Genomic DNA, 13,479 nt, shown 5'->3' on the forward strand with positions numbered 1-13,479 from the left:
AGACAACAAGATAGGGCCTGTGTCATCCTCCGAGTCAGAGGCTGCATTGCAAAGGCTAAGGAAGGGCCCAAATGGTATCACCCGATTACTTCGCGGTTGAATATCCTGCAGCCGAACACGCCGAATTTTGAACTGCAAATTTCAACTCATTGAGGGTGGGTTAGGGTAATAAATATTGTAAGGGGAGTAAGGGGGGTCTCTGTCTGCATAAAAGTGCATTAAAATGCGCAAAAACAAAAGAAGCTATTTTTGCCTGCAGGATTTTGTTAAAAAAAAATACATAGATCCCAAGGGCAACGCAGCAAGAGCTTTGGTGTTGAACTGGGAGACAACTGCAGAGAGCCCCCATCCTCCAACCATTGGGCCGGAGAAGGCGACAGCTCTTGCTGCGTTGCCCTTGTAGGCCCTGTTCCCAAGGCTTCAGACCCATGAGGGCCTTGAGATGGAGTCAAAGGGCTGGCTTCATCTCACAATATAGTGGTGAAGGAAGTATACTAATCAGTTTCCATCTATGCTTCCTTTACGACAAACACCTCCGAGCTACGACGTGGTACAAATTCAGGCACAGCACATACAAGCCTTTGTTCTCTCTTGTACATTATCCCGTCACAATAAAACGTCAATGGGGAAAAGAAGGGCGTTTGGAAGATGGGGTGGGGGTGAAAGTGTGTCTGCTCACCTCCTTTGCTGGAATCCAGCCAGGGTCTTCAGCAGCATGCCAGCGTTGACAACATTCTCACGGTGGTGCTTCTGGAAGAAAACACATACTTAAGTCTTCCAACTAGAAACCAGCAGTCTCACACAAATGGAGAGCAAGAATTGCTTGTTGACATTACAAATGACTACAATGACCAGTAATCCTTTATGCCAGATACCTGCTTATGCTAAAGTATTCACACCATGTACACTACATTGAAATTCAAGGCATCCTGTTCCCAATAGCCCTTCCCTCAGCCAGCCGTACAGAACAGACACAGAGCACTAGCTCAGGGACCTTTTCACTACACACATTTCAATGCAATGGCAACAGTGCAGAGCCATTGCATTGACCATTTTACAGTGGAACATAAGCCTCCAAGGACCTATATCCTCAGTGTAGAACGCAACTATGCTCTGAAATAGTGTGTTCTGCTCCGAATATTCTCCTATTTTATTTTGCACTTTTAACCAAACCCTTTAATGTCAGAAATGCAAAAGTCTAAAATAAACAAATGTATAAAACAATTTACAAAAACAATCAAAAGGGTATAGTGAAAGAAGAGTTAAGACATTTCCTCCAGAGGGCGCTTCTCTGCCCCCTCCACCCCCCCTTTAACTCTGTCTCATTTCACTATTGATTTTTGAAGAGACAGGTCATAATTTCTCGTGCTGCTCCGATCCCCGTTTCTCCCTGGTAAAGTTCTTGGGAGGACCTTTCCCAATCCCACCATTTTACTTGCCTTTCCCCTAAGTCCCCTTTAAAAGTTTGATAACTTTGGCATTTCCATGGCTTGTTCACACAAGCACTCAAAGTTGGGAACACGTTTGTTAGCTAGTTTAACTTGCCCCCTGACACTGTTCACTGGACCCCAGAGACCCTACCTTCATTTTTTCTAGCTTCACAAACTTTGCTGAACTTTAGGGCCCCAGACATTTTAGGGATGGACTTCCGAAATTAGGATTTATTCTCTGTGGGCTAGTAGTGCAAAAACTAACTTGCACCTTTCTTTTCAGGGGTTTGATATGTATTTTGCTCTAAGCCAGTAATTGTATATATGCATCCAATTTTTAGTACTGAGTGATAATATTACCCGTTTGCAGTCATTTTTTACTGTGTTATTTTGGCTTTAAGTAAAGAAGTATTTTTAGACCTGAAGTGTATTCCTCCACTGCTGCACTGTGTGTACTCACTGTGGACCCTTTACAAGCTCACCAACTCCTGAGACTTAGCCTAGACCTCTCGCCTTGCTGCCTAACTGGTTTGGTTACAGCTCTCAGAGTTGTCAATGTCACAATAGAGGTTGGCCTTCTATACATCCATCCACCAGGCCAGAGTATAAAAAAATCAACCCTAACAGAATATACAAGGGAGTGCTTGAGGGGATGAAGGAAGCAGCCGGTGGCAATGGAGTGGTTACAGAAATCAGGCAGGTTAGGCGCAAGGTAGTCAATATTGCACTTGATTGTTCTAGAGGAGACTTTCAGAGAGGACTAGTGTAGAGACCCCATCCAGTGTTATGGGAGAGAAGGAGCAGTGAAGTAGGGAAGGTGAGAGTGGAGTTAAGGGTGGCAAGACAGCTGGGGAGTGAGGTGGGAGCAGGGTAGTGGAGAGTGAGGGCATAATGTCATGGATTTTGGAAAGTAATTGGGAGGCCAGAGAGTTACAGAGGGTCAAGGACGGCAGGGAGGATGTGGAGACTGCAGAAGGATTGGCAAGTTCCTTGCAGATTTTAAACAGTTTCTCAGAGTTGTTAGTAGCCCCAGAGATGCGGGCTTGGATGTGAACCCTCTTCTTCGAGCAAATTGAGGCTATATATTTGTCAGTGGATGCATCTGATGCTCGCCACTTCCGCTCATCCACTTTGCACTTGCGTTTCAGACAGTCTAGGTCGGAATCATACCAAGTTTTGCGCTTAGAGGCAGGCTTCATTCGGATCCTCATGACAGGGGCAAGGATATCCAGAGTGTTGGTGATAGAAAGGTGAAGATTTGCAAGGGCAGACTCAGTGTAGGTGTCCGTGGTAGGGGTGGGAGGGGGAATGAAGGAAGCATCAAAACCAGCAACTGATACTCGCTTGATCGGTCGAATAACGGCAAAGGAGACAGGCAGTGCAGGCAGAGGCTTAGCAGGCGAACCTAGGAGATTCAGATGAGATGACAGGAGGGAATGGCCAGACCAGGAGCAAGGTGTAGTGAGGTGTTTGGAGATAGGAATGTCCGAGGGCAGAGCATCCCAGTGAAGTCCGGCAGAGTGTGTCGACCAGAGGGATGGACTTCCGGCGAGGGAAAAAACATTGCAGAGTCTGCGGAAGAGTGCAGAGGCCCCCCTCGGAAGAGTCGAGGTGAATATTGAAGACACCAAGGAAGAGGTTTGGAGGTAGAGGCAAGAAGGGAAGAGGCGAGGTCAGACCACTCGGAGAGAAAGAGGGCGAATGGATCAAGAGTCCTGTAGATGGTGGCAAGAGTCAGTGAAATGGTTGGAGAGACCCAGAGCCTGCTGACGATGAATTCAAAAGGAGGAGTAGGACTAAGTCGGAATGATTATGGCAGGGAGATCCAGTCAGAGAAGATCAAGGTCACTCCACCTTCAGACAGGTTTTGAGGTCAGTGAGGTCACATCTCAGTGAGGGCGAGAACATCGAGGTCATAGTCTTCGAGAAGGAGACAAATATCAGAAGCGTGTTGACAGCGGAGTGAATTAAGGGTAGGTAGCTAGGTGGATCTGGTTACCACCTTTGAAAGTCTTGCGAGGGGGTGTACAGGGACATGGTTCACCTATCTGAGGTGGAGAAAAGGTAGGGGAGAGGCCGCCCGAGGAGGGGCAGGAGAAGAGGGGGGAAGTTGATGAGATGGAAGACGCCTATCAAGACGTCCTATCACTTCGTCTGTGTGTCACTGTTGGTATATATAGCGTGTTTAAGCACATAGGTTGAGAAGGTTAGTGGAGGGAGATAGTGGAGGCCCAGTGGGGAAGTTAACAGTATCGGTTTAGTGTGGTCATGGCAACGTTTCCTTTTCAAGAAAATGTGTGTTGGTGGTAATGCTCATTTTATGCAAGGCAAGCATTTGGCTAATGTGGGAAACATTCTGGTTGCTGCATACAAATCTACATTATAAGCCATTCAAAATGCAAGGCATAAAGAACTAAACCAGATTAATCCATTAAATAAAAGGTAGCAGACCAAAAGGCACTGCTCCTGCCTGGAGTGTATGGTTCATTTAAATAACATGTGCATCCACCCTAATGCGTCTACAGCGCCAACAAGTCACTTACCTTGAGTCGGCCCTTTCCAAAGTAGAAATTCTGCTCCAGAAGCTTCCCCATGGACATAAAAGCAGTATCATGCTGATCGCAGTAGAAATTGGCCAGCTGGAGAGGGAGAAATCGAGCGGACTTCAGTAAGCAATTTGAGAGACTAGAGCACAGACAGTAGCAATCAGCAAGACTCCAAAATCCATCAGAAATAACAGCTGCTTTTTGCAGTAACGATGTCCCTGTATCTGAAGAAAATGCCACAGTGACAGCGGTCTATCATTGAGAAGGAAACTCTACCTATACTAAAAGTTGTGTGTTAGGACAGTTTTTCCAAAGTACAACCAAGACTTTATACAACTATACTATAGGCTAGGTAATACATAATCTCCAACTCTTACTATAAGGCTGTACCACCTGAGAACGGTAGCAATGACAGAGCGGCCAGGCTTATTTTAGGAGGGAAAGAGGGATTGTAGCATACATATGGTCCAAAGAAACACTGATACATAATGGTTTATTTTATATAAACACAGGCAAACATAAATCTTTGGCGAGGCAAGTACTTTATGATCACCTATAAACACAGCAGTAAATAAAAAACAAAATACGTATAGTATGCATACCAAAGTATTACCTTATTGAGAAGGGCAGTCTGCAATTCAAGGTAAGCACAAAGCACCCAATGTTACAGTTTTAGAATGGCAGCCGCTATTCAAGGTGAGTAAAACCCTATTCGTCAAACTCTTACACTATTTCTATTACAGGAATAGTCAGTTATACCAATGATACTTTTCAGAAGAGTGGAACACAATTCTAGTATAAGAACCCTAGCAGACTTTTCAGAAAGGCAATCAGCAGTCAAGTTAAGTAAGAACTAATGTAGACTGTTTTAGAAATGCACTAAGCAGTTCAGGATAAGCACAATCCAATGTTACACTTTTAGAATGGCAACAGCTATTCAAGTCGAGTAAACCCTATTGGTAAGCTTTTACACTTATTCAGTTTCAGGAATAATAAAAAAAAAAATCAACTCAGTTACTTTCTAGAAGAGGGGATACACAATTCAGGTGTAAGTAAATAACCTTATTATACTTTTAAGAATGGCATCAAGTAATAATTCACAGGCAAGATCAACTTAAGGACACTTCTGTAAATTATTGTATTTCAGAAATACAGTTACAACACGAACACCTTTAGAAAGTAAGTACTTTTTGTGATGAATCCTGTTATAGTTTGCTCCCGCGTGGCCGGGGGAAGGCAACTGCTACCGGATCCTGACCCTGGGGGTGGTATTCGGAGGGTGGATGACATGGGAGGAGATGGCTGCCAAGGGGTAGTGGTGACTCCAGTAGGAGAGAAGTGTTTTTCTTCTTCTCTCGCAAAGAAGATTCCTTAATTCCAGAGTTTTTCATGGCATGCTGTCATTATTCAGAACCATTTGATTATAAAGACTTAAAACCAACTTTTGTAAAAAAAATGTCAAAACAAACTATTTTCTCTTCATATATATACACACATAATAAGAGGAGCAAGGAGTTAATGTGAAGGGAATGTGACACCAAGTACACTGTACATTCTAGTTGTCAAGATCTACGTCAGTTGCGCTGGACATTTAAACTTGACATCACCTGCAGGTAGTAGACCCGAGAACGAGAGAGGTGGAAAGCGGGTCCAAAAGGCAGATGCAGGCACATGGAGACGAGCCGTCCTGAGAGCAGGGAACATTCTCAGTGGTCAAATGGAGGCATTTTGGACCGGAGGAGAGGAGCGCCAGTGGTGTCGCAATGGGTGACCTGGAGGGGCCACTGAAAGAGAACGGTGCACCGCGGGACTGGAGAAGACGCGGTCCCGAAGAGCGACAATGGTTCAATTTAAAGAGAAACTATGTCAGATCAAGTTATTGTTTAAATTGAACATTGTGTCAACTGGAAGAGACTTCCCTTTGCCTTACTTCAACCAGTGGTGTGGAAAAGATTGCCACCCTGAAGAAAGTATTGGGTGAAAGACATTTTCATTGCCTTTGATAAACTGTTGTTGAAACAGAACATTTTGAAAACCTTTCCCGAAACAATTCAGGGGAAGGGATCCAACCCCTGGATATAAGGATGGTTTTGTTGGATTTCTAGATTTAGGGTTTTGCACAATTCTGTTGATTTGCAATAAGTTACATTTACCTTGCACCCTTCGATTCTGTATGTTAAGGGCAGCCTGTTTTAGTATCATAGGAAGGGAAATTTGCTTTAGGATAGGGAAAGCTAGACCTTTTTATCACAGCCCCTTTCTGTTAAAGATGGCTGATGTTGAGAATATTACAACTTTGTGTACTCCTCATTTTGGACCCCTCACATTAGTAACACTTTAAGAAAGAGGCTTACCAGTTTTAAAGTCCTTCCCTACTCTAGGACACGAGTGATCTCATAGGCAGAAGAGGGACCCTAGTTGTCTAGGAGCGAACAGTAGGCAGGTCAGGATGAAGTTCAGATGCAGGAAAGGTAGGGTACCACAGGATTTATCCTTCAACAAGTAAGTACAGATTTCACAATTAGTAGAACGTTTTCAAGGACTTTGTAGAAGGCTCCCTAAATGCGTTCCAGCATTAGGCCTGGGCAATCGGTATGGGCAACCTCCCAAACACAAGAATCACCCATGTAGCTACACAGGATCAAAACAAGACTTAAGGTAAGTATTACGCAAGCCTACACAATACCTCAGCAGTGAAGAGCTTGCAGCCGGACGCCTACACGATGCAACAGCACAGGACCCGGCACATGGATTTATGGCCGCAGTGACGAAAGAACGGACACCAGAAGGGAACTTGCAGCAATCGATAGAAAATGCTGGAGCTTCTCACGGCTCGGTGGATTTGGCACCTTTTACAGGTACCAGATGAAGGACGGCTGTCGCCGGTCGGATTCACCTTGATGGTCCTCCACTCTGGTGAGATTCGAATCATGCCTCTGGAGGACCAGCAGGAGCCCAAAGTTTCAGCGCAAATCGGAGTTCAGAAGACGCTGCACAGCACTCAGGGTCGCGGTCACCTGGTATTGGCAGTTTGCAGCATGTCGAGGGATGGCTCATTTTGCTGGTCGTCTCAGACTAGCAAGACTCACCAGCCTCTGGGAAGGGGGTTGTCATCTTCGGGACCCCCAGGTCACTTTGAAGGAAGGGCCAGAACGGGCTCCAGTCACACAGCAGGCATCTCCAGCCAGTGGAATCAGTTACAGCAGTCTTTTCTTCATCTTCCTCTTTAGATTCAGTTCCAGTGGTCGACTTGTCTTGAGCTTCCAGAACCTGGACTTTTATACAGGAACCCACACACAACTTCTGCAAACTGCTAGTTTACAGACAGGGGCGGGGTGGCTGTCCAATCAGGACAGCCAGTTCCCCAGTAGAACAGGTTCCTTTCATGCACATCAGAAGACAAAGGGCTGCAGAAGACTACGGGCTCCCTCCCTTCCTGCTTCACAGACACTCTGGAGCTTTGGCGAGAAACACAAAGGGTTCCTGCTGAAGACTAAACTTCAACTATGACCTCCCCCACCTATGATGGCAAAAGAAGACCCAAGAAAGGACAAGCAGATTACAATGGCAAAAAAAGAAGGCACCCACCAATCTAGCAGAATGGGGACCCTTGTGTGGGTTACTATGGCTGGTATGACAGACTGCGTTTAAAATGAACCAAAAAGTCAAAGTAGATCCACTGCCATCAGCCATAGGAGTTACCTTGCCGCATTAACAACAATGTTACTAGGCCAATGAGAAAGTGGATACGCTTTATCTCCCTAGCACTCGACATAAGGTGGAGTTTAATGGTCTCACATATAAAATGTAAAGGGGATGGAAATCCCTCTCTATCTTTGGGAACAGTAGTTCACCCAAGGCACATGAAGATAAAATAAAAGGAAGGCCAAAGAATAGAACTGTGAACTTTGTTTGTGGTTTTTAGGTTATTAAAAAAAAAAAGTTACAATTATTTTATTAAGAAATATGTAATCAGAATAATGGAAAAGTAAACTAAATCATTCAAAAAATAAAATAAAGGGCCAAGGGGCAACCCAGAAACACTGCCCATAAGGTGCTGTGTGCTGCCATAGGAAAATGGATAAAGCCCAAAAGTTATAGGGAACTATGAATCCAAACATACACTATGGAGAGACATTAAAAGGTCCCCCATAAAGAGAGTATAAGACAGGGTGAGTGGGGGTAGATTCCGACTCACCCAGGAAAAAGTAAAAATAATCCCCAAGTCCAGCAAAAGTTTCTGGGGTTCTAACAGGTGAGGAAGATTTAGTACAGAATTTAAAATCCTATCCAACACTCTGCACTATTGGGTATCAGAAACAGAGGCCTGCCTCACCAGAGACAGAATGCAACATACTCTTTCCATAACTGGTAGGTTCTACTGTACATTCACAGCCCTGCATAGGTTAATTCTGCAAGAGTACAGCATCAACATTTCAATGCCAGTATATGTAGAGGTTGTCAACTGTAGTATACACCCCGCTTTTACCATTCTAGAACATTTTCATTTCCACAAACCCAATATGCTCCATTTGTTCATCCATTGTTTGCAAAATCTCAGTCCATTCCTTGTTAACAATCTTTAAATATTCCCAGTTAACATTCCCAGAATACCCTCAGGCCAAGTTAGGAAGAATTTCCATTTCTGTGCCAATTCCCAACTTTAGAGACCCCCAGCTCTTGGACTTTGGGCTTGTGATTTTTTCCTCCCGAGTGAGTGGGACCTTTTTCTCACTCCCTAATATTTTATTCCGGACTAGGACCTCTGCGTTTTACTGTTTTATGGAGCCTGACAAACTCCATAGGCATCTGCTTTTTGTATAGTGAACCACAGCACCTTAGGGGCAGTGCCACTCAGAAGTCCCGTCGACTTCTCTTAATGTTTAATTACTTACTTTAAATGGCAAGTGGTAGTGGTTCACTTTTACTACCAGTGTGCATTTCTACAGCAGGCTGAACCCTCAGCTGCAGTCTAGCACCTATGGGTGGCCATTTTTCCCAATGGAGGTTATTTTTGCGCCATTTTCTGTTTGTTAGTTCTTTCTTGGGTTTTACTCTGTTAGTTGAAACCGGTTTGAGTCCTGTGCGTGTTTTGCCTTTGGCGAGCTTCAGCCCTGAAGCCCGCCCAGGCTCCAGTGTGTCTGGAAAGGCAGACAGTGAGGAAGGGTCCCAAAACTTCCCTGTCCTTTGTCTCTAGGTGTGCCTGAGTGAAGCCATTCCTGATTGACCGGCTGGCTGTGTGATTGACAGCATAGGCTGCGAATGAGAAATCGCATAAAAAGTGAGGCTTTTGGGACTAGAGGTATAGTCGACCCCTGGAGAGGAACATTCGAAGAAGACGAAGTGATGAGATGCAAGCAGCAACCATCTTGTCCTCAAAGTGCCTGGTGAAGCCCTGCTACTGTGCTGAACCCGTTTTCATATCAACTGGAAAGACCAGTATGGGACAACTTCCTCCCTTGGGCTGGTGGGACCAACTAGCCTCAAGACCAGCTTCCAATTGGGGCAACCACCGACATGCTGTGCCTCACCAGAGCTGCAGAAGCCCAATGCCTGGGGGCTTCTGACCATTGACCAGTGCATTGTCATGCAAAGTCCGACTCTGTCCAAATCTTCGTGGGCATCCAGAGTACCCTCAGCAGAGTTCAGAACCGAGGCAGCAAGCTTCTTCCAACCAGAGTTTTCGTTCTTCATTGACGGAGAGGAAAAGGCACCAAAACACTGAAGTGCCGCTTAAACAAAGGAACTCCATTGCTGGAGAGTCCCTCTCCCGGGTACTGCCGCAGGAGCCCGCCAGATGTCCTCCCTTTCATCACCACGACCAAGGTCCAGGAACAAGGGTCTGCCAAGCTGTAGCACGGAGGAATCCAGCTGGAACATTTTTCTTCAGATCACAGGTACTGTGGGTATTGGGGTGTTCACCTTTTAGCCATACGTGTGCTTCATATTTTGCAAAGTACTTTTTGGAGTTGATCTCAACTCAACTGCACTGGCCTAGCTTGTGCTCTCTACAAAGTAGCTCAATTGAGTTACTGTGATTTTGTCTGAACTTACTAACTTTGTCAAGACTTTATCCAAGAAGAAGTGCTTAAGGACCATTTACTTTGTCCATTGACTTTGGCTGTCCTGGCTCCCTAAAGGCACTCCTCTGAACCTATGGCTTAGGCAGTACTTGTCCCTTATAGGTTATAACTGTGGATACTATTATTGAGGGATATAAGTTTACCTGCCTCCCTTTAGGAGATTGTTGAAAGTATGTTCTAAATCTTATTCTAACCTTTCCTTCCTTTAACAACTCAGTAACTGAAAAAAGTGCAATAGTGACCTTTACTGAAGTTACTCCATGTGCTGAACATGCGTTAGCATTAAAAAAGTCTTTACCAACTGTTATTGTCTTTTAAAAACTGAATCCTAACTTTGAATGTTACTAGATGAAGCTTTTTTTAATCAATGCTTATTTAAACCTTGTGTACATTATAAATAAATATTTATATATAGCTTTACCTGTGTAAGTGTAATTTGGCTACTTGTACTTACTTCAATAGTACAGCTCACATTACCCCTCTTAAAATAAGCCTGGCTGCTCAGTCACACTGCCAACTTGTGTATTACAGGCCTATATTAAAAAAAGTGGGTTACCTAATGCCAAGAAGATAAGTCTTGTGTAGTCCTCACCAGTTGGACTACACCAATTCATACCCAACACTGGTGGCAGGCGGTGGAATTGGTGTAGAGTGATTACATTGACAATTGGTTATACTTGTGCCCAAATAAACCAACCACAAGGCTAGCTCCACCAAAAACTATAACAACTTGTAACAATGCCTAGTATGGATGTTGGGGAGAATTTGCAGAAATGTGGTAATTCCTTTCTACCTTAGAGACCCCCACCTCTTTTTGCTGGACGTCTATCCTGGAGAGAGCGTGACCTTTTTCCCACTCTCTCATGTATTTTTCTGTGATTTGCACTCTGTCTCTTTTGACTTTGGACTCCATAGGCATCATCTTTACATTGCGACACACACAGCACCTTCAGTGCAGTGGCACAGGGAAAACACTTAGATTTCACAAAGGTTGAAATACATTCTCTTGGTGAAACTACTGTTTCCAAGAGCAGTGAAGTGAAATTGACTTTCTAGACCCAGCACACACCATCTTACAATAGGGTGCTGGAGGGGTTACTTCGTATCCCCTGTGTCTAGTTTCTCACGTAACAATTTAATAGTTACCCTTTCTACAGTTAATGGCTGGTGGCAGTGGTTTACTTTTTGCTATCATTGTGTGTTTCTACCGCGGGCTGCAATTGCAGCTGCACTAAAGCACCCATGGGGGCCCATTTTGTCAAAATGACCCCGGTTGTCTTTTCGCCATTTCTTGGTGGAAGGGTCCTTCTTGAAATTTACTCCTCGCGCCAAACCAGGTTTGGTCCCTTTGTTTTGTCTTTTGTCGGGATTCACTTTTAAAGCCCGCCTCTGGGTACGGTGTGTCTGGCAGGGCAGAAATCGAGGGAGGTGCCCGAAACTCCCTGTGCTTGATCTCCTTGGTTACAGGAATGCACCCAAAGGAGATTGGCTGGAGGGCTGTCCTCAGAGGATAGCCACCCTGCTGTGACCCTGCTGTGTCATTGACAGCTAGGCTGGAATGTATGGAAGAAACCTGCGTAAACGGTGAGGCTTTTTGCTTGGAAGGCAGAGTCGACCACTGGACGAAGGAATCCGAAGAAGAACTTGGAAGAGACGCCTGCTGCAACTCCTGGACTGTTGGTTTGCCCGTTGAAGCCCTGCTGCAGTGCTGAAGTTCTGAATTTGCCTCGACTAGAGAAGCCCTGTAAAGGACAACTTCTCCCCTTGGGTTGGTGGGACCAATCGACCCCAAGACAAGCTCATCTGGAAACCCTCTCGGAGCTGGCTGTACTTCCATTGCTGCTGCAGGAACCAATTGCCAGTGAGAGGAACACATGAATCGAGGGAGTGTTTTTAAGTCGGACCTGAGCTCCAGGAAGATCCTCCGGACTCCCATGAAGCAGGATTGACCAAGCCTGAGCCACCTCAACGCAGTGCTGGACGCCGATGTGAGGAAAGTCCATTAAGGTATCCGAGAACCGCGGTGGTGCTATTTGCGAGGGTCACGAGACGCTGACACCGCGAAGTGCCGCTGATTTGAAGTTTACCCATTGCTGCCGTCGACCTTCAATTCGTAGTGCAGTCCCCAGACGTCCTCCTTGTCCCCACGACTGAGGCCCAGGAACAACAGGATCTGCAGACCTACACAGGAACAGAAGCCAGCTGGAACCAATTTCCTCTAACTAAAAGGTGCTGTAAAACTAAGGGGGGAAACTTACCTCTTGTCGAATAGCATTGCAAGTTCCAAGTTAAGACTGGTCTTGGTTGCTTTTGCAGAGTTGCTTGCTGCTTTGCCCCTCACAAGCTTCCCAGCTTGTGTCCATACAGGATTATATTTTTGTACAAAAACGTCTAAAACATTGTGCAAGACTTTTTACCTACCTGCAAGAAATGCTTCAGCTCACCTAGACCTTTGCTCAACTAACATGGTCTGTCCTGGCTCCCTGAAAGACTCTTCTTACCTCAGACTTTGTGCTTTGCCTTTCCACCAGGAAAGGCTTAATTTACTTTGCATTGGAGGGTTCAAAAAGTACTTACCTGCTTAGGAATATTTGTTAACCATTGCTTTATTCCCTCAGCTTCTCCTTTTGACACTAACCTCAGTATTGCTTTAACTGTACCAGTGATATATGAATGTCCAAAGTGCCCAAGTTATTTAAGTCACCTCAGGGTGTAGGAAGAATCTGTGTGCCATCCCAAATGGGTATTTACTGATTTAAAGAAACCGAGTGTGTGTATTTTGAAATATACCCCTCCCCCTCTCCCCCCTTTTTAGGTTAATAGCATCAATTAATTAGAGATACAACTGATTGAGTGCCAACAATGAATCCCTCTTCTGTAATTCTTTGTCATCAGTTAAATAAGATGCAGGGAAATGCTAGAGACGATAAACAAAGAACACATGGTTATATTGAAAAGCCCTCAACAGCTGAGCATAGAAAGAATAATAAGGTGCTGTTGTATAGATAGGTACTATAATTTCCTATCCTTTAGCAAACAAGCAACACATTTCCTTCAGTGTACTGCCGAAACATCTGACTTGGTTTTTGAAATGTGCTGCTTTGTTCATCACCCGCAAGGAGTAGTGACGTGACCTGACCTGTGCTCTTTCACCCATACCCTTCTCCGGCCCCTGTGCTTGCCTCCAATACTAGTTGATAGAGCACTGTAAAAAGTGAGGGATTGTAGCAGTAAACACTCACTGGGATATTTGCAGACCACAATACTTTGCAAGCAAGGCATATTTAATGCCTCAACATATTCTGTGCATTTTAAGAATGTAATGGCTCAGGATGTACGCAATTCTTTTGCAGTGCATACAAGATTGTTTGCAACATAGCCCACCCTTATATCATTGTGTAGGATTACACAAGTGCTCAG

The 13,479-nt window shown here is 44.8% G+C and overlaps 1 protein-coding gene across 2 annotated transcripts in view; it reads right to left on the reverse strand.

The window, feature by feature from the left end:
* Positions 1 to 13,479, reverse strand: part of TAF1C (TATA-box binding protein associated factor, RNA polymerase I subunit C) — a 273,406-nt gene that overhangs the window by 191,205 nt on the left and 68,722 nt on the right. For both annotated transcript variants that reach the window (XM_069626742.1, XM_069626741.1), the window contains 2 exons: positions 3,974 to 4,069; positions 680 to 750 (listed from right to left, as the gene is read on the reverse strand). In XM_069626742.1, coding sequence (XP_069482843.1) covers positions 680 to 750; positions 3,974 to 4,069 — 167 coding nt within the window. The remainder of the gene's footprint in view (positions 1 to 679; positions 751 to 3,973; positions 4,070 to 13,479) is intronic.

This window comes from Ambystoma mexicanum, chromosome 6p (assembly GCF_040938575.1).
Source record: "Ambystoma mexicanum isolate Mex_15411 chromosome 6p, UKY_AmexF1_1, whole genome shotgun sequence".
In the NCBI taxonomy this organism is placed as follows: Eukaryota; Metazoa; Chordata; class Amphibia; order Caudata; family Ambystomatidae; genus Ambystoma; species Ambystoma mexicanum.